The 22,292-nt window shown below is 43.6% G+C and overlaps 1 protein-coding gene across 5 annotated transcripts in view; it reads right to left on the reverse strand.

The window, feature by feature from the left end:
- Positions 1-20,896, reverse strand: part of gria3a (glutamate receptor, ionotropic, AMPA 3a) — a 28,068-nt gene extending 7,172 nt beyond the window's left edge. For 3 of the 5 annotated variants that reach the window (XR_015862915.1, XM_088397728.1, XM_088397727.1), the window contains exons 1-12: positions 20,490-20,896; positions 19,568-19,726; positions 15,638-15,877; positions 10,462-10,649; positions 8,071-8,124; positions 7,812-7,973; positions 7,564-7,731; positions 7,380-7,484; positions 5,705-5,812; positions 4,224-4,430; positions 3,284-3,657; positions 2,033-2,231 (exon numbers count right to left, since the gene is read on the reverse strand). Coding sequence is in view for 4 of the 5 variants with exons in the window: in XM_088397728.1 (XP_088253854.1) it covers positions 2,033-2,231; positions 3,284-3,657; positions 4,224-4,430; positions 5,705-5,812; positions 7,380-7,484; positions 7,564-7,731; positions 7,812-7,973; positions 8,071-8,124; positions 10,462-10,649; positions 15,638-15,877; positions 19,568-19,726; positions 20,490-20,571 (2,046 nt within the window). In the remaining variant the exon portion in view is untranslated. The remainder of the gene's footprint in view (positions 1-2,032; positions 2,232-3,283; positions 3,658-4,223; positions 4,431-5,704; positions 5,813-7,379; positions 7,485-7,563; positions 7,732-7,811; positions 7,974-8,070; positions 8,125-10,461; positions 10,650-15,637; positions 15,878-19,567; positions 19,727-20,489) is intronic. The other 2 variants (XM_088397726.1, XM_088397725.1) reach the window with 2 other exon arrangements.
- Between the last annotated feature and the right edge of the window lie 1,396 nt (positions 20,897-22,292).

The raw sequence follows: 22,292 nt of genomic DNA on the forward strand, positions 1-22,292 counted from the left end.
GACCCAGTCGTGCGTAGCGCTTATCTGCCCCCTTGTAATGACGTTAATTAGTCCAGTTAGTTCAGCCTTTAAGCCAAGCGGCGAGGCGGAGCCAGCGCGGGCCTTGCGCCAGAAGCCCGAGGTCGGGCAATCTGGCGGCGCAGTAGAGATAAATAACAGCCATGTTTCCACTCGGGAGTCACCTCGTCCTTGTCTGATCCCACCAGCATCTCACAGCTGGGAGGCACAAACAATCGAATACATCCAAAGTCATATGACTTGCAAAAATTGCATAACGGCAACGTTAGCACTGTTGCTAGCACCAAAACAACAGGTGAGATGTTCTAAATGCGCATATTCACGCATATTGTGTTTGTACCTAGGCCAAATCAAGTAGTGCCACCTTTTAGCATCTTGGTGCTATGGTGGTGTGAATAGAGGAGCTTCATTTCAGACAAATGTAGTGCTTTGGCGCCACCTTTTAGCATCTTGGTGCTAATGAACGATGGTGGTGTGAATAGAGGAGCTTCATTTCAGACTAACGTAGACAAAAGCAATTTGATTGTCATCTGTCTCTTGCCGTCATTGGATAACATTCTGCTCCACGTGGCATGGTGCTGAATTAAAGTGGAGATAATGTGACCTTCTGTTTGACTCGAGTGAAGAAGTGCCTCAGAGGAAAACTTTTCATTAGCTTCTAAATGTCTTCAAGAGGCCGTTTGTCACCAAGCGCCATAACCAAAAGGCAGACAGGCAGAAAAACGACTCCGACTCTCCGGAGCATTTTTTTTTCTTTTACAAATCGGGGAGAACTGAGGGGACATCATGAAATAATTAAGCTCTTTTGTTTCTGTTTGTTATTCGGCGCATATTGAAAGAACGTGCGAGTGTGACGCTCACCAAGGGAACATAAATAATTCAGCGCAAACCGAACAGGTTGCAAGCTCGGGCTATACGCTGTGAATCATTCTTGACATATGCGCAAGTTTCCGTCATCGCAGCGGCCATATGCTTTTCATATGACAGTAACAGCTGATGACAGTTCTGATGACATTATTTTTCCTAGTACATGAAGATGAATGCTTGTCAGCATCATTATTATTTATTTATTTATTATTTATTTATTTTTATCATTTTTATTTTATAATTATTTTTATTATTGTTCTTACTATTATTATTATTATTATTGCTTCTAAGGCGTCATATCTAAAAAATGCGTTACTAAATATATTAACTAAATACCTTATTGGATGTACTTTTATTTCAAATTCAATATAACAGCATATAATACAGAGAAATGCTGTCAGCAACACACTTATAAAACTGTAAATCATGTTCCCGAAACAAATCCCAAAATAATTCCGAAAGATTCTGTGAAGGATTTTGAAGATAAAGAAGCATTTAATGCGATGATTCACCGGAAAGCCTGTCAGATATTCCTCCTCCTCAAATATGACGTAGATCATGGCATGCACTAAATAAATATTTTGGATTGCTTCTGAATATTTCTGCTTTTATTGATCCAATGTTCCAGCTATTTGTAAAAACATGATTGTTAGTTTTAAATTTCAGGACCGATTGTACGATTTCAACAATTATCTCAGAGAGCGTGTATTCCTTATCAGATTATGAATATAAGTATTTTTGGTCTTTCATTTGGGGCTCTTTTGCATCGTTAGAAAAACATTCAGTGCATTGTCGGAAGTGCTAGTTTAATTTTTAAAAACCTCGTCTCGTATATTTTTAATTTCCTAGCCTAGCGAGGCGTGGTGCACTAATTGGATTCGTTACGCCAGGATGAAAAAAGACTAAAGATTATCATCTCCGTAAAAAACGGAATATTCAATAAAGCACTCTTATTGGATCTCATTAGATTTTTTGAACGTTAGATTAGTCCTGGTGTGTGCAACAAAATAGCTGGCGAGCTACAATCTTGATGGAAAATCTATGCGACACCGAGCGCCACTTTAGAAGTTCCGTGCAGGAAATGTAATCTCCAAATTATTGATCGCACGTCTTGCTTTACGGGATGCAAGTCGGTACGTCGACTCACCCTAAAGAACTCCTTTGTGGAGCCTGAATCTAACGTTCCGTAGGCGATTTCCGTTTGCTTGGCCAGGTCCTCGGCACTCTCGATGGGAGAAACCATTCTCTCCACGGTGAGGAAAGCCGCCAGGTTGGCCGTGTAGGAGGAGATGATGATGAGGGTGAAGAACCACCACACTCCCCCGACTATGCGGCCCGAGAGTGACCTGGCAGGAGGAAGCAAAGCGGGCGGGAGACGTAAGAGCAGCGAGACACGGCCACTGTTTCACGTCAACTCCTTTTAAAGGGGACGTCCGCTCAAAATTTTAGCCGAAACACGGTATTCTGATTAATATTGCGGGATTATCAATTAAGCAGCATCTTGGGAGTTGGGGGGTCGGCCATTTTGCCACTTGCTGGCTATTAAAAACGACATCATAGTGGCTAAGGGGCTAACGTCACGTTGCCAAACCCGGAAAACAGGTGAGCCGTGATTGGTCGTTACCTGAATCCTGGAGGCTCGGGTTAGGGTTAATTAGCCAGTGGTGGCTTGGCTTAAGCGCTAGTCATTTGCAGTCTGGACACAGCCGCTGCTCTGGATGGAGGGAGAATCAATAGCACTACAAAAGCTTGCGAAATTTGTCGCTAGTCATTCCAGAGGAAGGAAAAGGTGTCAGAGTTGCTTCACGCATGTCTAGCTGCGGCCCTGGTCGTCATGGTAACATTCACTCTTTTTATCGTCTGAATAATCCAGCTGCGGTCTTTGAGAATCCTTGCGGAAGAGGTCAGGGAGATATGGATGGAGCCGTGGATGGAGTGCCTGACTCGGATGGCAGACACTTGAAAGCGCTTGATCGGTACAAGGCGCCGATGGCTTTTCATTTCCACATGAAATGCGTTATATGCACCAAGTTGATGACCGTAAAATGGGACATGCAGCAAAAACACGGTAGCCCTCCAAGAGTCACGACGAATTCGGGGAGAGGGGAGTGGTGGGGACTTTGCAATGAAAAATGAGCCCTGTGCATTTTACAGCCCTCAGCATGGTGAATATAAGTTAGTTTGTGGAGGCGGGGCATGGCAGCTCGGAATCCGACGGAGGCGCGGAGACGGAGGTTGTGACCGGGTTTAGTAAGGCGTGAAGTTAGTAGTGAGGTGGGGGTGGAGGCGCAGCCCAAAATAACCTATATGCACCATGGCCGGATGGAGATGTATGTAACGGGACTCTAAAATGCAAAGAGATGATGAGAGGCGGCGGAGAGGGAAGGCGACAACCAACCTTGGCGAGATATCGCATCCTTGCTGCATGAAGGCACCCAGCGAGAACCACAGGCTATTAAAAATGCCAAAGTCGTTGGGCGGGTCGGGGGGGCTCAGAGGGTCTTTGGCCTCATCGTTCTCATCCAGATGCCACTCGTAAGGACTGAAGCGGCTCACCAGGAACAGCACCACGCTCACGCCGATATAGGCGAACACTATACACATCCAAATCTCATAGGCCAGCGGGTCCAGGAAGGAAAAGACGCCGGGCTTGGACTTTTGAGGCTTCTTTATCATTATGGAGATGCCCAAGCTCATAAAGGGCTTGGAGAAGTCTATCACTTCTTCTCGTACCAACGTTATAGTGAGAGGAGCCACTGCTATGTCAGCTCTCTGTGGAAGCGGGAACAGGTACAATACACGTTAGCGTAAACGATATGACACACCACCCTTTGCTATTAAGCACGCCCGGAGTGGCTAATCGGGACGGCCGGGCCACTAATTAACTAATATCCATAAGTTACATAAAGCCCAGACAGTGGGTGCCACCAAGTCACGATAATTTCATACTAAAAGTGACTTTAATTGGCTTTAATATCAACGTGTGCAAAAAGCAGTTTGGAGAATTGTGGGAGCTTAGAGTAGTCTGCAAAACATCATCTCTCTCGGTAAAGATGAGTCACCAGCATTTATGTTGGTTGCCGTCTTTGTCTCCCTTCGACTCCGCATTATGAATCAAGTAAGAGGCTTGCAAGACAGCCGCGGAGGAGCTTATGTGGGCAGTCCTTGAAATGTGAATCAGCGTCACCTCTATTCGACCTCTCCCACCCCCGCCCTTGGCAATCGCGCAAAAACACATTTTACACAAAGCTAATTTCGTTGGATGAACAAATATTCATTGTCATAAATACGTGGTCATTTTTGAAAAATGGAATCAAGAACAATAAACCGATACTCACCCCATAAACCAGTTCACCCACCATCCCGTTCCACGTCTTGGTCTCTGGATCTCTGGCTCCGTATTTCCCATCCGGAACTACCGACAGTTTATATCTGATCCCCACGTGCTTTGCAATTTCGGACGCTAAATCGACACAGTAGCCTTCATATCGGTCATTCCCGTCCAGCTGCATATAGTTTTTCTTGTACATCACATATGGCGCTTCCTGTTAATCAGAAACAGTTTGAGTTGATGGCAAAGAGATCACACGGATTTTGGACCTTAGCGGTCACAACACAGAGGCATGCAGGCGTGATGCAGGGGGGCGAGCGGTGGACAACAATCAGACAGCATCATGGGGCGGGGAGAGGGTGGGGGGGCAACACACACCCAAAAAAAAGCGGGCCGCTGCTGCAGTAAACAGACCAAGAGTAGCGCACAAAGCAGGAAATCAGGGCTCCCTCATACGAAGCTCGCACTAAAGCTACGACTTTTGGGGGGGGGGGGGGGGGGGGGGGTTCTGCTTGCGTGCGTTGTATCAGCATGGCACATGGGGCGGGGAAAAGGGGGGGGGACTGAACAGAGCATTTTTCCAGTTCATAAAGTAAACGTCAGTGACAGAGGAGGCATTGACCCAAGTGGCGATATCGATAAAGACGTCGTAAATTGTCAATCAGCGTCGGACGGAAATGACGGTGCATTTAGTTCTATGTGAATCCCCGGAGGTCCCTCTTCGGCACTATTCATCTACGTCCGTGTTGTTTTCAGCAAATCGGGTTTTAGACGGAATTTAAGACATGGCATGTCAGAAAGAAACTTGAGATGACTGTGATTTTCAAAAAATGAAATAGTAAAAACTGTACAAAGAGACAAACAGTGAGGGAAATAATGCTTTGACGTTTGACAGTGTGATTTTTTGAGTTCTGAATTTGCCTAGCATGCAAACATAATAGACAAAGTCAGAAGTGAGACAAGGCCGTGATTTTAAATGTAAGATAAGGCGCACCTTATTTTACATTTAAAGAGGCCTGATGATTCCACACCAGAACTACTTTTACGTACTGAACCTGGAGAACTTGAGGTCCAATAAGCAACCAAGGGCAGGGTGGCCTTTGGTTGCTTATGTCCTCTGAAGCCGGCCGGCCGCTCGGAGGCTCTGTCACTGAGCGCTTTACTCGGTGAGACGGAAACACCGTTACTTACGTACGCGCCCAAAGCCAACGGGCTCAATTGTTATGGTTACCAATGCCGTTATTGTGATGTCACTACTACAACAGCCCACTGGAATATAACAAAACCAAAATGCTTTGACACCCACACGGATACAGTTGAAACACTCTTTAAGAGCAAGTCGACTGTTTCAACATGTAGTGAGTGGATGGAAAGCAACTCAAAAGAAAATAGTTCTAGCCTCCCAGGACAGATTGCAACAATGGACACCTTGACCTTGAGTGGCAGAAATCTTGAGGTGAAACATTTAAAACCTGCTTGAGAGTGTACCATAATAGTAGTGACCACAATTGTTCGGTTTTCCACAGAAGACGACTCGTTGGTGACCTGCTGATCCATTATAAATACAAATTTTTCATATTCGTTCCAGTAGCCGATCTGGAAAAAAAACAACACAGATGGTGGCAGTTATTACGAGACGGATGTACTTCGGGGACAAAAATATCCTCATTTTTTTCGTAGATAGCGTTTTGCTAATATGCTAATTAGGGTGATATAATTGTTATGGCTGGCACAATACGTTATGTAGCTTCCACCTGGCCCTGACTTCAGCTGAGTAGGAGGACGCTATTTGCGGCTCTGCAAATCTTCTCTTACATAACCAGAAAGCAGCATGGGTTGACAAAGACAAACTTCATCTTTTTCACATACTGTACTCTTCAAGAGATTGAGGCGGTTGCTTTGCAGGGGATCGTTTCTGTTTTTGTGTAACCTCCTCCGACAGTAAAATGAACATTTTCGATTTTTTTTTAAGATGGCGACTTAGTTAACTCTCATGATAATTCTGATTTGGTAAAAATCCACAGTCCTGGCATCATGTAAATGATAAAAAAATACAGTTTTATATTAGCCATAAAGAAAATATCTTAAACTACAAGGTCCAACCAAGTTTGAGCTAAATATAACATATAAAAAAACAAATGTTCAGACTCTTGGAGTCAGTTACGAAATGTAAATTAATACTCAATTAGTACACTTTCGAAGCATAAATTGGAGACTTGCATCTTACCTGGTCGTTGACGTGCAAGTTCTGAAGTCCGCTGAGATGTTTAAAAACATTTTTATGTGCGTACACATACAACATATAGTGATGAAAAGCTAAATTGGCTAAATCACTCAAATAACGGCCCCCTTTTGTTGACTTTTAATGGAATACAGGAGATTCCAGTATCCAGCTTTCATAGCCCTTCTTTGTTTTTGTAGATAGAGACAGCTTTTTCTCATTAAGTTGCAGACTAAAGATATTAATAAGTATAATTGAAATTGATGAAATTGCAAGTTCTTTAAGCGACCCACAACATGTCCTTGTCCTATCAGACGTCAACGACATACAGTGTCGAGCCGCTGGCACAGTCGACATCTGGCTGTTTGTCACAGTCTCGCCGACAATAAAAGAAGTGACATTTATTGCTTTGTTCAAATCCAAAGTAAATGTTGGCCACGCGTGCACGCAGCAGATTGAACAATCTCCTCAAGGATACTGAGGACAAAAGAGACGAGAGACTGATAGGCTGCCCGAGTGCCAGTCTATTGCGTGTAGTCGCATTCTAATGGCGCATTTGGTGGCGACAGATGAACACAATGACAGGATACTGAGTCCTTTGAAAGGAGAGGTCAAGCATCTTATTAAAAGTCCAGATGGACCTGCTTACTCACAGAGCTGGCTTTTTAACACGTATATGTCACAGCGCATTGTTAGCCGCTGCTCGCTTTAGTGATTTGTCTTCAGTTGGCCACTTTGCCATATGTTAGCAACCATGTGCATGCTAGCTAGAAATTACACATCATTATGGGCCCACAGGTTGTTAGCGTGCTATAGGTGTAAAGAATTTCCGTTGGGGCCAAAAACGTAAGCCCAGTAAATATTTCAATGGGATTTTTTTGTTAGTTAAGAATATAATTTATGAATTTGTGACTTGTTGTCGTGGGCTAACAACTGACGTACCTTCCTCGGGCCTCCTGACTTCATTTCGTACACATCGATTGTGTAGTTAGCTCTTCGCCCGAATGTGTCAAACTGGATGTTTCCGGTCATGCCTTGAACTTGGACCTGGTAGGCACAACAGGCGTTAGCGGATGTGACATTAGGAACACAACCACATTGGAACTCCATTTGTGAATGTGCCCACCATTTTCAGAGCTCGCTCTATGTCAATGCCTTGACTCCAAGGCACGGCAGGATTAGCGAGGCAGTCACCCGCGCTTCCCCTACGGGACACGTCCACACGCTGGCGGCGAAGGTAGCGGAAGGCCTCCGAGATGATGAGAATGGCGTCATGGGTCAGTGCCGATGTGTACTGCGACGCACAAAAAACCCACCAGATAGTTATTTTAAAGATTTTTTTTTTTAAACAAAGACTCAGTGGGTCTCATCGACCTTCAGTGGAGTGTTTTTAGCTTCTGGGAATTCTCGTTCATCAAGACGCTCCCAGCGTTGGAGGAACTGTTGAACAATGGCGCTTTCCGGGTTGATGATCTGGAAGCCTGTGATGTTGGCTCCACCAGAAAAGACCCTGTCCAAGCTCATGTTGGAAAAACCCTGGAGGTCAAAAACTGTAGTCAGCCGCAAAGTACATGTCAGAGAATAGCATCACGTCGTTTCATCTCCAGTCGATTCTTCTGGATCTCTTTCTCACCAGGTTGGCCAGTATATAGTGGTATCCTCTGGTGTTTTTGCCCGCAATCACCACCTACAAGGAAGAAATATTCCGTGAGTCACAGCCGGAAGATTGAACAACAAAGACCTTTTTGGGTTTTAGAACGGAGTCAGAAAGGGGGAAATGGGAGTAAGAAGTGACATTTGCAGCAGAACTCGTGAGCGCACTCCAACATGCTTGCGTGTGTGCGGGAGACACACAGAGGCGAGACGCCACGATGACACCGCCTGCTCCTTTCCATTAACTTCAACAAGTGAAATAAGGTCAAGGCTGCAGCAAAACTGCCCTCTCGCACTGCTTCCTCTCTGCAGTGGCCGCCCCTCCCCCCTTTGTCACTGCCTCCTAATTAGCACCAAAAGTAAACTTCTTCAACGAGCAAACCATCCTTTCATATTGTGACTGTGTCGGGTTTTCCGTAACAGAGCAGCAAGCTTAAAAATGGCATTGTGGAGGTGGCGAGTTATTTTTTTTTTTTCCGTTCTGTGTACACCCCCACAAAGCACAGTCAGACAATCATTTCTACTGCAGTGTATTTCGGAGCATGTACACGAATTATTCTTATTCACACATAAGTTTACACGGTATCTTTAATTTTATGTCTAAAATAGCTTGTCTTCTATAAGTGGATTTATTCTGAGGGGGGGAGGGGCAAGTGGCCATAACAAATATTTTTAGGATCCTGATGCTCCAGTTTGACGCTCCCCTGGGATTTGTGCTTTCTGCGAGTGCTTGATAACGTCAGAAAGATGCTGGAGGTCAGTGGGACGCTCACAGAGGGGGGTTAAAAAAAAAAAATTCCTTTGGAAACAGACTTCCACAGCAGACGTGGACCAGAACAAATACAAACACCTGCTGCCTGACCTTGAAACACATCTGCATGTTCATTGAAATGGTTTTCTGAAATTTGAAAACATGGTAGATCTCTCCATCCATCCAAGAAGAGAGTGAGTGAGTAAGCTTCAGCTTGGCATTGACTCTCCATCATCCTGTGTGAACGAGCAGGTTTGCTCGGTCCCATTTGAAGTCGGGGCGCAGTCGGAATATTCCCAGCGGGCTCATGTCTAATTACGCAGAATGTTTAGCGCCGAGCTGGATGTGCGCCCAAGTTTCTTCAATCGGATTTGCCTCCCTAGCCACTGATGGAAAATTCTCTTTGTTTCTCCGATACACTGTCGGCTAGCTTCTTCACATCTCCAATGTCTGATTTTGGTCCCTTTTCACCAGTCGGCTAATTATTTCTATTGTACCTAGAAAAAGTCAACTGCCAAAAACAAAGACCTTGCTTGTATCTGTTATTTATCTGGACGCTGATATGAATCATTTAGCATAGCCTGAAGGTCTGCTCTTTGACATGCACGTTAGTCATCACCTCATATTGTTCAGCTTTTTTTTTTTTTTTTTTACCACAGATGCTCCTCAGCATCTCCCGCAGCCGTCATTCAGAATAACAAAAATGTCGCAATTATGAATAGTTCAAAACAGCAGTTGGCGCCAGATGAAAAGCCTCAGGGGTTCGGCTAGCTGCAAAATAAATAAAGAAGGAGGTCAAAGAGCCTGAAATCAAATAGTTGACGTATAGAGCTCCGCCATCTTGTTCAAGCTGGCAGATGCAGAGCGATTGAAGAGTCGCATCGGCATGCTTTAATGAAGAGCCAAGAATCACGTGCGTAACGGTTGCTTTCTGACGCCTGCGTGATCTCGGCTGTTTGCTCACTCCAGCCTTTGTAAGCGATCTTCCCTCTGGCTAGGAGGAGAGGCTATTTATAGTAGGCTCATTGTTGTTCCCGTTCTGGGACAGTGTGTCCTACTTACATTTAGAGCCAATATCACATTAAAGCAAGTGTTGATGTCACAGCTCTGAGAAGGAATTGTTCTTCTCGGGCCGAGGAACGGTGAGCCTCTTTGGAGGGCACGCTCGCTCGGCTGTCGGATGATGCTTTACGAGGCTTTGTATTGCCGGCGGGACCACTTGCTGCACTTATGCGTTAGCTTGTTTACTTCCCTGAAGCACGGTGGACTTCAAACAAGGGGCTACAATAATAATAATAATAATGATGATAATAATAATGATATTAATAATAATAAGGAAACAAAAATAATGATAAAATATAATAAATATTAAAATAGATATAAAATAATACAAAAATACTAAAGATAATGAAAAATAAAATAATACTAATAAGGAAACAAAATAATAATAATGATGAAATATAATAAAAATTAAAATAAATCAAAAATAATATAAAAATACTAAAAAATAATGAAAAATAAAATAATAATAACAAACTTGCAAATGCTTCAAAACTGTCCTCCAAATGATGCAGAACGAGGAGCAAAATAGCAGAGGAGCAGAGATAGAAAGAATCACACCTGCTCAAGAATGGAGTTGATCCGGTTCACTTCGCAGTCGACAAGGAAGCGTTTCTCCTGCCGGCGGTCCATCTCCTCAATGATGCGCCGATACTCGGTGGGGTCCACGATGTTCCCCACCGAGCGAGCCGTCACCTGCCAGTTGTTAGCTACAGCCGACTCCATGATGGCCTGGAGGATGGCAAAACCTGCGGGATTAACGCACAAGCATATTTAGCTTCAACGACCGTTCTCTTGCTATGTATAATATGAGTCCTTATCTGTTTAAACCTTTAAACCAATTAACCAAAGGTGGAGTTTAATACTGTCTCTCTATTAAAGCAGAATTTATGACAGAGCTAATCTGATTGGTCGGTGCTGGTGTACCTAAAAAAAATGGCAACGGAGTCTCTAATCCGCAGTCAAAATGCTGAGCTGAAGAATCGCTAAAGTAAGCACAATAGGTGAACAGTAAGTGAGAGGCAGATTTACTTTGTAGCGCTTGGTGGGATTGAGTGGGAGGAATCAGGTGAGTCATGTAGAATCAAGAGCTGCTCTTAATCTCGCTCAGCGGCAACGTTAAGTTCACAGAGGCGCTTCAAGAATCATGTCAGCAGTCACATCAGGTCACTGCACATTTTGTGAAATATTCACTCTGTACTCGTGTGGCTTCCAAATCTGTCTTGTTAGGTTCGTGTAACTCTTACCGGTATTTATGAATACAGAGCATTGTACTTTATGTGTGGGTCAAAGGAATACAATCGTTACAAATGGTGACTGATTGACTGGAAGCAAGTAGGTCACATGCCTGAAGCCATGGACCTTCTTTTAAAAAAAAAAAAGTAGTCCACATCAATTATTGTCAATATGCTGGGACACTAAAATTAGAATTGGGAGCATTAACTCCGTCTTTTCAATACCCCAAATCTCCCTAAAGTGCTATTCTTGCATTGACTCATTCACTACCATTGACGGCTACTGACGTCAAAGCTCCGTTTTAACTGAAGTAGAAGATTCAGTATAAGATTCCAAATGTGGAGCATGTGTGACTCAATCATCCCACTCTGTCAAAACGACAACATCTGAATGGATATCAATCATCCCCAAAGGCTCGCTGCTGCATTGTGAATGAAAGCTCTCTGCCAAAGTAGCCACAGCCTCCATTCGGCCCATCTCGACGACTCACATCAGACGGCTAATGTGCATTGATCCAAAAGAATCTAGTACGTGTGCACAGTTAAAGCAAGCAGCTAGTCGCTAGTGGCCCTCCCTGATGGACGCGTCGGCTGATCCGTTCCCAATAAGCCATCAGCGCACGGGGATGACATGATGGCTGGTGACCTTCAAAGTCGTGCATTAAGCAAGCGGCTCTCCAGTCAGATGTGGCCTTTAAAGACAAGTGCATCTCCATCGGGCGCCGCCGTATCGGCCACTCGGGAGGCTCAGGAGCGCCCACATGGTAGACTCTCGGGGTTTTGTGGATAAGACGCAGCTGATGGCCCCAAACTGCTCCTCAGTCTGACATCGTTCAAGCAGGTCAAACAATAAAATGTACCAAAATGTGAATCGTTAACGCCAGCAGACAAGTGGAATGAATCGACTCAGTTATATTGAACAGAGTCTTTTTGGACGACTTTGTAAACAGATGGCCTCTTTTTATAAGCGACAGCAGGCAGGACGACCATCAAGGACATTTCACCGATTCAATTATTCGGAGCTGCCCTGTAAAAATAATGCATGATCAAAATTGAACATAGTGAGTTGTGATTGGCTGGCGAGCTCTCCCGCAAAGTCTGTAAGCTTATCGATGACAACTGTGGGCTCTAGAAATATCCCAATTGGTAAACAGAATTTTTTTCAAGCCGCTAAAATACTTTTTTTGCAGTTAGTGAGAGACCATGCATTAATGCTTAACCATGTCCTCGGAGGACATTCATGTGTGCAATTAGCCTAAAAAGGCAAACTCCCAATGCGGATAACGGCAGCTTTCTATTCCAAATTAGAGCGAGTGCAGCGCCACCCCCTGCCACTCCCGCCCGCACCCCCAAAGCGATCATTTGTTATCTAACTGCCGCCGAGTGCGTATTTGCTCACAACATGTTGAGCGTTCGCACCTCTGCATGCTTCCTGTTTGCGAAGCCGTCGTGTGATCATTGTCAACTTGCAAAATTCAAACGGACAAAGAGAGGCGGCTAACAAGCAAAGCGCTCTTTTCAAATGTGATGCGGCCCTTTTTTCCGCCCGCTCTCATCCTTTCTTTTCTTAATAAACAACATTTTCTCTCAGGGGCCTGAGCAGGGAAGCGCATGTCACATCAATCTCTTTCATAATGCATAAAGATGTCTGGTTATAATGGCTTTTTGTTATCCTGAAAGCAATAGTCCTGAAATAGATGAGGGGAGAGAGTAAACTGAGCCGAGCGGGACGGCAGAGCGGGCCTTTCATAGTCACCTGCTTTCTTAAAGCGCCGAGGTTGGTGCACATTCCGATACGAGGAGCTAAAAAATCAAAAAAATAAAAACAACGGGGTGGATTTGACAGCATGGCTGACAATGCCCCGGCACACAAGCTTTTGCTGACTCCTCTGTTCCTTCCTCGCTTCACTCGCCGCCTCCATAGAAGAAAATGCAGCTGCTAAGACGCCGAACAACCAGCCAAGAGATGGAAACAATTGACCCGAATTGCTATCTTGCTCTTGGCCTCTGCTCAACTGAAGCAGCAGGAGGAAAAATACTAGCGGAATTAAACCGGGGCTCTATAATATAAAAATAGGCTCTGTATATATATGTATTTGTGTGTGTGTGTGTGTGCATGTGTGTGTGTGTGTGTGTGGTACTCAGTCATATCATGCATAAGTGCACAGACCCCAGGCTAGGCTCGATGGCACTTTAAATGCATGAACCTCAACCGACTATTCTGCTGATCTTGCGGAAAAAAAAAAAGAATATCTTCTCGTCTTCCACCCTCTAATAGGCGTCGAGATATGCGAGAGACCCGAGGCCCAACTTGGCAGCCTCGTGTAAATGGTCCCCACAGATCATCACACAGCCTCCAGCGAGAATTTCCTTTCGCTAGGGTGTAGAGATGATAACGGCGGTTTTATCGTTAAGCTGCCAACACGTCATCTTTTTTTTTTATCTTTTCACTTTTATACTTGTCAAGTACATTGCGGTACCTCGTCTTCTGTACGAAACGTGGACTAAAGCCTAAAAAAAAATAAACATTATCCGGCACCTTGAAACTGTATTACAACAGAGCAAGTTCATTCTTTGCTGGGTGCATTAGGAGCTGTCCAAGGTCCTGAAGTTCAAAACCGCACAACAACTTACTGAAGCAAAATAAATGAAAACAACCTTGCCAGTGCTAGTTTGCGTTTCGTTACGTACGCTGCTGCAAATGCCCGACTCGAATATGAATTTGTGTGTTTTGTCTTCACACAATAAATCCAAATTATGTGTAAATAAGCAGATGGTAAAAAAAAAAAAAAAGCGAATTGAAAGGCCTTTAAAAAGAAGCACACAGCCACATCATTTATTACATGCAAGAAAAAGGCCCAGTTATGGCTTTGTATTTGGGACCACTTGAAAAGCAGCAGTCTGCGCCGTCACACTTTTGTCCTCCTTTTACGCTACGATGTTTATGAGCCATAAAAGAGCCCTTGAAGAGGGAAGAAAGAGGCTCTTGAAACCGAACACAGGCCCCCAATATTCTAACCTGGGATAAAAACACAAGATGAAATCTCATTGATGTGTCCTATTGAAGGTGCTTTAAAGCATGGAACAGCTGCTTTCAGGCAATCTTACTTTTTGTTTATGAGCTTGCTAGCTTGACTGTAGAGTGCGGCTCTTTAGCAGCGGGCAGTTAAGCAGATGTTTTCTTTGAGATCAATGTGAATAAAAAGTCTCTCGGATCTTTCAATCCGAGCTATTGCCGTTTGATGGACAGGGGCGGAAAAGTGTCGCGTGAAATTTTACACAAAGTTCCGACTGTTTGCGAAAACATGAACGTGATTGGACGAATGAGTGTCTGAATGTGATTGGATGGAAAGACTCAAGGGGGTGCGGCCAATGCAGGGAAGCAAATGTTTATATTTTTCTTGTCTCATTGACGTAAAAAAAATGCTATTAGGCATTAATTAGGGTTTTATTTTCAGTGAAATAAAAGTGCTCTTTATGACTTTGGATTGAGTACAATTTGCAGTAATCAGCCAAGCGTTAATAAAACTGGCAAGGTCTGACTCGAGTGGGCAGCTGGTGAAGAGCAGATGTTGCCCGGATCGAGAGGTCTTTTTTGCCGGCAGGCTGTTAGAGGAGGACGTTTCAAAGCCGCTAGCGGATGACGTCACACTGCAGCAGATAAACGTGCAACGCTTCCTTCTGCTTTTTTTTTTTTTTATGACATTGCTGTCTCGAGGAGGCAGGCTGGCTACGTTTTCTCCTTTTGTCTCATCAAATGCAGATTTTGAAGGTGGTTAAACCTTCAGAGCAATATTTTTGGTGAGTCATTTTATGGAGTGTGACAGAGTCCACTTGACTTCAATAAGGACCGATTCTGATATAATAATGCTCCTCATTTTCAATTTAAGACATGCTCTGGCGATTTTATTGATTGATTGAAATAGAAAAAGGGGCTAACGTGCCTCTAGGTAAACACAAGCTGCGGGGAATGTGAGAATCCGTTTTAAGCTGCCGTGTTTACACTGTGTCTTGCTGCGGATGGTCAGGAGCTGCGTGGTGATGCGCTTTTAAGAAGGATGATTGCACTCGGGGGAGGTTACGCACTCCTCGATCATTTTGCCACCGTCTCACCGGCGGCCTAATTAGCAGCTTCTGCAATCTGCCACCGAAAGGTGTCGGCCAGCTCGTTGAAACAAAACGTCCCCGCCCACCTTAATTTGACATGATCTTTCAGATGGGTTTGAACATGACTCAGCTTTATGTGGGCAGAAACTGAATTTTTTTTTTTTTTTAAAGAGATTCTTCCATTCTGCTGATATGACCAAATAGTGCAAGAGTGAGCAGATGATGAGACGCCCACCTGAAAGAGAAATATGTAAAGCCAGGCGGGGGAGGCGATGGAAAAAGAAGTGCTCTTGTCCTAGAAATGCTCCGTCGGTTTAAAAAGACTTGGAATGTGCACTCGTGAACGCGCTGGCATATTTAGAAGCAGAAGGTGCAGGCTGAAAAGAAGCTCTTACCTCTATCGGTGTCGTAAAGGTAGACAAACTTCTCCCACTTGTAATGGTCCAGCAGACTGAGAACGGCTCCTCGCAAGCCGGGCCTCATCTGGATAACAAACTGCGCGTCGGCGTCGATGGGGAAGCTGGGTGTGATGAAGGAGGTGTGCAGCGCCCCGCAGAAGGAGGTCAGAGTGTTCATGGACTTCCTGTCATAGAAGCCGAAGATAGCGTAGACCCCTCGGGAGAACTGAGAGCAGACTGGGGAGGCAGAGGGAGACTAGCGTCACTGTGTCCATTCTTTACAAATATTACAGGATAAGTGCCAAAAAAATGGATGGAATATAAATAATTAATTATTTCTCCACCAAGATAATTGGTGGGTTGTTTGCTCCCCTTGGTTCTAATGCCCTACACTTGTCCTTGGGCTTCTTGTAATCAGCTAAGCTAATGGGGAATACACACACATCCAATCCACTGCTGTATGCGGGTCCATGTAAATGGACTCCAGCTGTAAATACTAAGCCAAACACACAAGGACTAAAAAGATGCAAGCTATCGGGTTTTTTTCCAAAGTAATAGCGACCGCCCTTGTTTTAGTCCAGAGAGGCAAACGCTCTGATTTTCCTGAACATCAAACAGACAATTCTTGAAGTGAAGCCACAGCACTTGCTATTCAGGTCATGATGCAAGCGGAAAATTAAATATATCCATAGAACAGCTCTCGGGCCATAAATCATCCAATTGGACATGGTGCGAAAGTTTTTGTCCAGACAGTCCTTCTCCTGTGGGAACAATACGACGATGAAGCATAGCCTACTAAAAGCGAAACGTCTCATTTGTTTTATCACCTTAAGGAGGTTTTTTTTTTTCTCCTTTTTTTTTTGTAGGAGGTTTCACACTGAGATGGTAGGTGAGGTGGGAGAAGTGTCTTGCACAAAAAGTGACAAAAGCAGCTCCATTTTGTGATTGTGTAAATTTCCAATCATTGCATTTGATAACATCAGCCAATGTTTACGTAAAGGTTTGGTTCGAACCAAAGAAAAACGAACATTTAGAGGAGACGGCTACAGCGGGGGGGTTGAGGTTGTTGACCCGCCCAAAGGAGGAAAGAAGGAGACAGACGGTACTTGTCCTACCTTGTCAGGGTCGGTTAGAGAGGACACAGCTGCTGTCCCAAAATGGCCGTCTTACAAATGATTAGGTCAAAGACCGCTTCTATTATTGTACAAGCAGAATGTCTAACGCAAGGCTGTGATAAATAATAAAGTGATGGACGTTGACCTCTTTTTTATTTTTTTTACGCCAAGGTTTGCCGAGATTTGTTCTGACCCAAATGTATCAATGCGGGATTATTTGAGAAACGGAAAATCTACAGCGAGGCCACAGTGACAAGGTCTGTTTGCTTTTAGAGGCTTGCAGGGGAGAGTCGACTTTATTATTTCACCGCAGCAAAGTGAAAAGGCTGCTAACACTCCACCTACGCCGACTTTCCATGCACAGCAAAACAATTATCCAAGGACCGCTATAGCGAGAGGCAGAGGAATGAGGCTGTAAAGTGTTAGGCTCTGCACAAGACACAGAAAATGGAACATGGAGGTGATTATTATTCAAATTGATTGTCGCAAAGAATTTGCTTGGAAAACAGCTCAGTGTGTATTACAAATGAACAATTAGAAACACTGAAAGGAGATGCTTCTGTCAAAACAATGTCAAAACGAACGATTATTTTGATCAGCGATTCATCTGTTGATTATTTTGTCGATTAATCGGGGTATCTGACAATTTTGAATGAAAAAATGCATGAAAAAAATACCTAATCCATTCGATTATCAAAATAATTCTCGATTAATTTGATAATCGATTAGACATCGATTAATCGATTAATAATTGCGCCGCTAAAGGGTTATTTTATTTTTGATTATTTTGTTGATTAATATGGGAATCTGACAATTTTTAATGAAAAAAATGCAGGAAAAAACACCTAATCTATTCGATTATCAAAAATAATTCTCGATTAATTTGATAATCGATTAGATGTCGAGTAATCTATTAATCATTGCGCCGCTGAAGGATTATCTTTTTATTTTAAGCCAATTTAAAAGTCACACTCATTTTAACTTCCCATTGGCTAAAGCTGCACAAAAACGTATGTAAATATTTTCAATTTGAATCAGTGAGTCATTAATCCCGTGGCATCATCGCCTTCCCCCGTGTCCTTGAATAATCTCAGGTCGCGTTGGGATTAGATGAACAAAAGCAGGCCTTTGTGAAACCGCCGCGTCACTGCCATGCGACTTGTCACAAGTCATCACTGTTGCTCTGGTGCAGCCTCGACACGTGAGCACATTCTGATGCCCGGGATGAGAGATGAACGCATCCAGCGGCTCGGCCCCGGCCGATCAAATTTAGCCGCAGCAAAATGCATTTTACAGCTTTACGCCACACATTGCTGATGTGCTGACTGAGCCAGAGCTCTTAGGCAGCAAATAAAATATATTTTTGAATGGATTTTGCACTCATCATCAGTCAAGTGGATGTCATACAATGCAAATCTCTCCTTTGATGAATAGAATGGTCTGAAATATTGTATAACATGTTTGGGATCAGGCTTGGGGGCCATCTTGTCATCTTGGGGAGGTCATCCAAGTTGACAGGATTCTAGTTGTGATTTTTTTAACCAGACATGACTTTGGGTAAGACCCTCTCTCCAAGGGCTCGCAAAACCAGATGAACCAAATATGTATATACGGCGCAACCATTAATCAAATTCAGCTACTGGGGCTTAACATCCAATCAATATAGCCTACAACCTCACACGAGCCAAAATCGGAGTTCTCTCGGATCTCAGTAACAGCTTCCTGTTTGCTCATATATCGTTACTAGATTCATTTTTTTCGTGTGTGTTAATCTTTTTTACGATGCACGCAACAATTGAATTGATTTTTCCACTAGGGAACAAAGTGGCACACACACACACACACTCTGAACGCAGGCCTCCATTTATTGATCCAAAATGCCAATAACACACATTCGCCATGAGGGATTCGCATCCAGCCATCATGTGACCCAGCGAGAGGAAAGCATCGGTTTATTTATTCCATTCCATTCCAAATCAAAGCTCGCCGCCACTCCGCTCGTTGACGCCATATTGACAAAAGAGCAAGTTTGGCAGATGACACATACAATCAGAAAGAAAGATTTCTCAGTCATCTTGGCACGTTATTATGAAAAGCGACGACGTGAGCCGGGGCAAAGCTCGGGAATGACTAACCTATCACTCTGGGCGGAATAGAAATGTGTCAAAATAATCAGCACTTTGGCTTGCTGCATAAACACCCGGCAGGCGCGCGGGACATTATGCAACCCTCATGACTCAAATAAGAAATATATTTAGTTTGCTGCATTTGTCAAACTCTCTGACAGGTGTGCATGATTAAATTCTCACTGGTCTTTTATAAATTGGCAAATGTTTAGCTTGCATTTTTTATTCCCGTCCTCTCGCTGCTGTTAATCCTCTTGATTATGTTGTCTTTATTTGAATTAATAAACTAACGGGAAAACTTTCTATCTTATAGATTCGCCAAATTTCAACCTTATTTTGCTCTCTATGGTTATTTAAAGAAATTAAATTTGAGCTTTTTTTCGGGGGTGTTTACTGCTTTAGCAGCCGCTCACTGCGACTGCACTTTGTACCGTGTGAGTCGTTTCAAGCAAACACATCTTGTCACCAGGCAACTGAGTGCAAGTGGATGCAAGAGCAGAAATTGCATTTGGTATTAAAAGTAAGCTGAGGGGGAGACGAAGATACGGTATATTAGTGTCTAATTATCAGGAGGAAGAGTAGCCAAACACATAATTTCATGCTGAGCCTCGACAATGTGACATCTGCCTATACAAAAAAAGCCGGAGGGAAGGCCGCTTCGGAATCGGTTGCGTTCGACTACTCACAGGCGTGTGTGACGGAGAAGCTGTTAGACGACTCCAGGTTGTCGACGTTATAGTTGAGGTGGAAAGGTTTCTCCGTGGCATTCTGGTTAGTGTTGTACAGCTGCACTGCAAACCTGAAGGCGCTGTGCTCCTGCACTGTGGAGCGCATAAAGAGTCCACCTGCAAGTCACATGAGAATGTTTCACATGTTATGCAAGGTGAATTTGAGGTTGAATAAGACTCATTTTATTTGTTTTATTTTTACAAATAGGTTTACTGTATGTTTCAGTTGTAATATCACCAATCACCACTAGATGGCAGACAGTCTTAGTTTACGCTACTAGATGAGAAGTCTTAATTTGGAATGACAAGCAGGACAATCAAAGTACCTCAATGTTATCTCAATTTTATTCTAAATTCTAAATTTTGTGGAAGAATGTACAAAATGAGTTCTTGCACTTAATGTCGGTGTCTTGTTTTGTGCCGTTGCTGTTATGCAAGAGAGCCCTTTGCGCTGGAAAATAAATTACAGTAGGCTATGTGGTTATTTTTTCTTATTTGCTTTAAACTCTTCCTTGTTGGGTTAGGGTTATTAAAATGGCATTTTTGGTTCGAAAGTGTGTGATCCCATATGACCCCCCCCCCCATGCAGTTACGTTGCCCATCAGTTTTTCCTCCTCACCCCAAAAATGTGCCTGGGTGTTCGACTACTATGTGCGACCAGTCCCGGGTAACTCAGCTCTCACCCAAAGTCAGCTGGGATGGGCTCCAGCTCACCCAAATTCCTAATGAAGACCAGCATTATCGAAATTCTATTTTGTACAAATCATATTTACGAGTAGTTTCTGAGCTCATTGTTTCTTCAATTTATTAATCACTTTCAAGTGAACTTAGTTACAGGCTGCGCATACTTAATTAATACAATTAATACAAGCGAACTTACCGATGTTGATTTGGTTCGGAAAGCCAGCCATTGAATCTCCACACAAGCACAACAAAAGTGCCGCCGCTATGCCCGGCCACATTTTTTCTAGCTGTGTGGTAAAACCAACTCCTGGTGATGTAGGAGCAAAGAGCACGCTCAAGCCTGGTCGAAGGGGGGGGGGAATCCACAAGCGGTACGTGATGGGGCTTGTGTGCACACAAAGAATGTGCGCGCCCGCTCCTATGCGTCCTGCAAACCTCGTAAACCCAAAGACAGCGTGTTCTGCACAAAAGAAAGATGCTGATGCTGATGGAGGAGCAGGAAGAAAAGGGCACTGTGAGCTCCTGTTTGGTGGATAAGGAGAGCACCAATGGACTGCTGAGACGCAGGGAGGGAGAGAGAGGGAGAGAGAGAAAACAGAAAGAGGGGGCTCAAACTTGTGTTTGTCGACGATGAATTTTAAGCTCAGCCTCAGTTGCTGCAGTGTGCACGCGCGCGTGTGCTTCAGATGACCGTCTTCCAATCCAGTGCTAATAAATCTTTATTGAGCCAATTCACATATTTTAAATTATGGAAAAAAAATTGGAGCCACAGCAGTTCATACCATTCCTAAATAATGCATTTTCATTATAGGATGTAAATTAGAGCAACTCTATTCATCTGTGCTGTAATCGATGTGATTAAATTTTATACACGTGATTAATGGTTAAAGATAAACACTCTTGTTATATAATTTAGTGCGCTTTATTCAATTATTGCTTATACCCACGGTGCTGGATATTCCATTAGACTAAGAGAGTAATACAATATCAATTGCACCCAGAGTGTGATTTGCAGGAGAAGCCATTAGGCATGACTACAGACATCACAGCAAACAAAATACCCCCACAGCAAAACGACAGCCAATAGCCATTTGTCATGTGAACTTCGCTTCCTTTTATATATGGCGATCGTTTGCTATAATCCGCAGAATTACCCAAGTTGTGAGCCCGAGGGAGTGCAGTGGCCTAAATACATGCAGATCTAGTGTTACATGTAGTGAGAACATAGTTGGCTATCCCACTCTTGTGTTATTTTTTTCAATTTGCCAATAAAAAGAAGAGGCAACCTGCGGGAATGCTGATTAGCAAGTATTAATAATGATGCACTGTGGTAAAATTAATGGTCAGGGTAATGGATAGAGGCACAGTGGTGTGACAAAAAGGGGAGGGGGGCGGGTTATAACTCAACCGTTAAAGTTATGCCTGTGATCATCCTGTAATAAAACGATAATGTACTTTGTGGTCTGTAGCTCACTGAAAAGGTCAGCAGATTGAAAGAAAGAAAACGTTTAGAGCTATTTATGATAGAAAATTCTACCGTGACACCTTTCCCGTTTCTTCCTGTAGTTATAGCTCGCAATAAAATTTGAAGCCGAGGCTCTCGATACGCCTCGTCTGAAATTACAGGCCCACTTTTTTATTGCGTTTCAATTAATTTGACTAGTCACATTTTATAGTTTATTTTAAAAGGAGTGGCTTATCTTGCCCTCATATGCACTTTTTAAAAGCATTGTTGATCAAAAGTAACTTTCAGCCTGAGGAATATTTCTGTTTATCTTTCAGTGCACTGCCATGGCTGCTCCCCTTGCCTTCAGCGTGGCCTGCGAGTCGTGTGGCACAACAAGCCCACCATGTTTTCTGATGAGGCACGCATTGCCCCTGATGGGGTCAAAGCATCATCACGCCATGCCAAGCAACAAAGTTTGTTTTGACCTCTAGCATGGAACAACTTTGGAAAGATGACCAGACGGACAGAAGAAGCTTCACTTGAAGGTACAGA

Source organism: Syngnathus floridae, chromosome 15 (assembly GCF_059516105.1).
Source record: "Syngnathus floridae isolate MCC-2025c chromosome 15, RoL_Sflo_1.0, whole genome shotgun sequence".
Classification (NCBI taxonomy): domain Eukaryota; kingdom Metazoa; phylum Chordata; class Actinopteri; order Syngnathiformes; family Syngnathidae; genus Syngnathus; species Syngnathus floridae.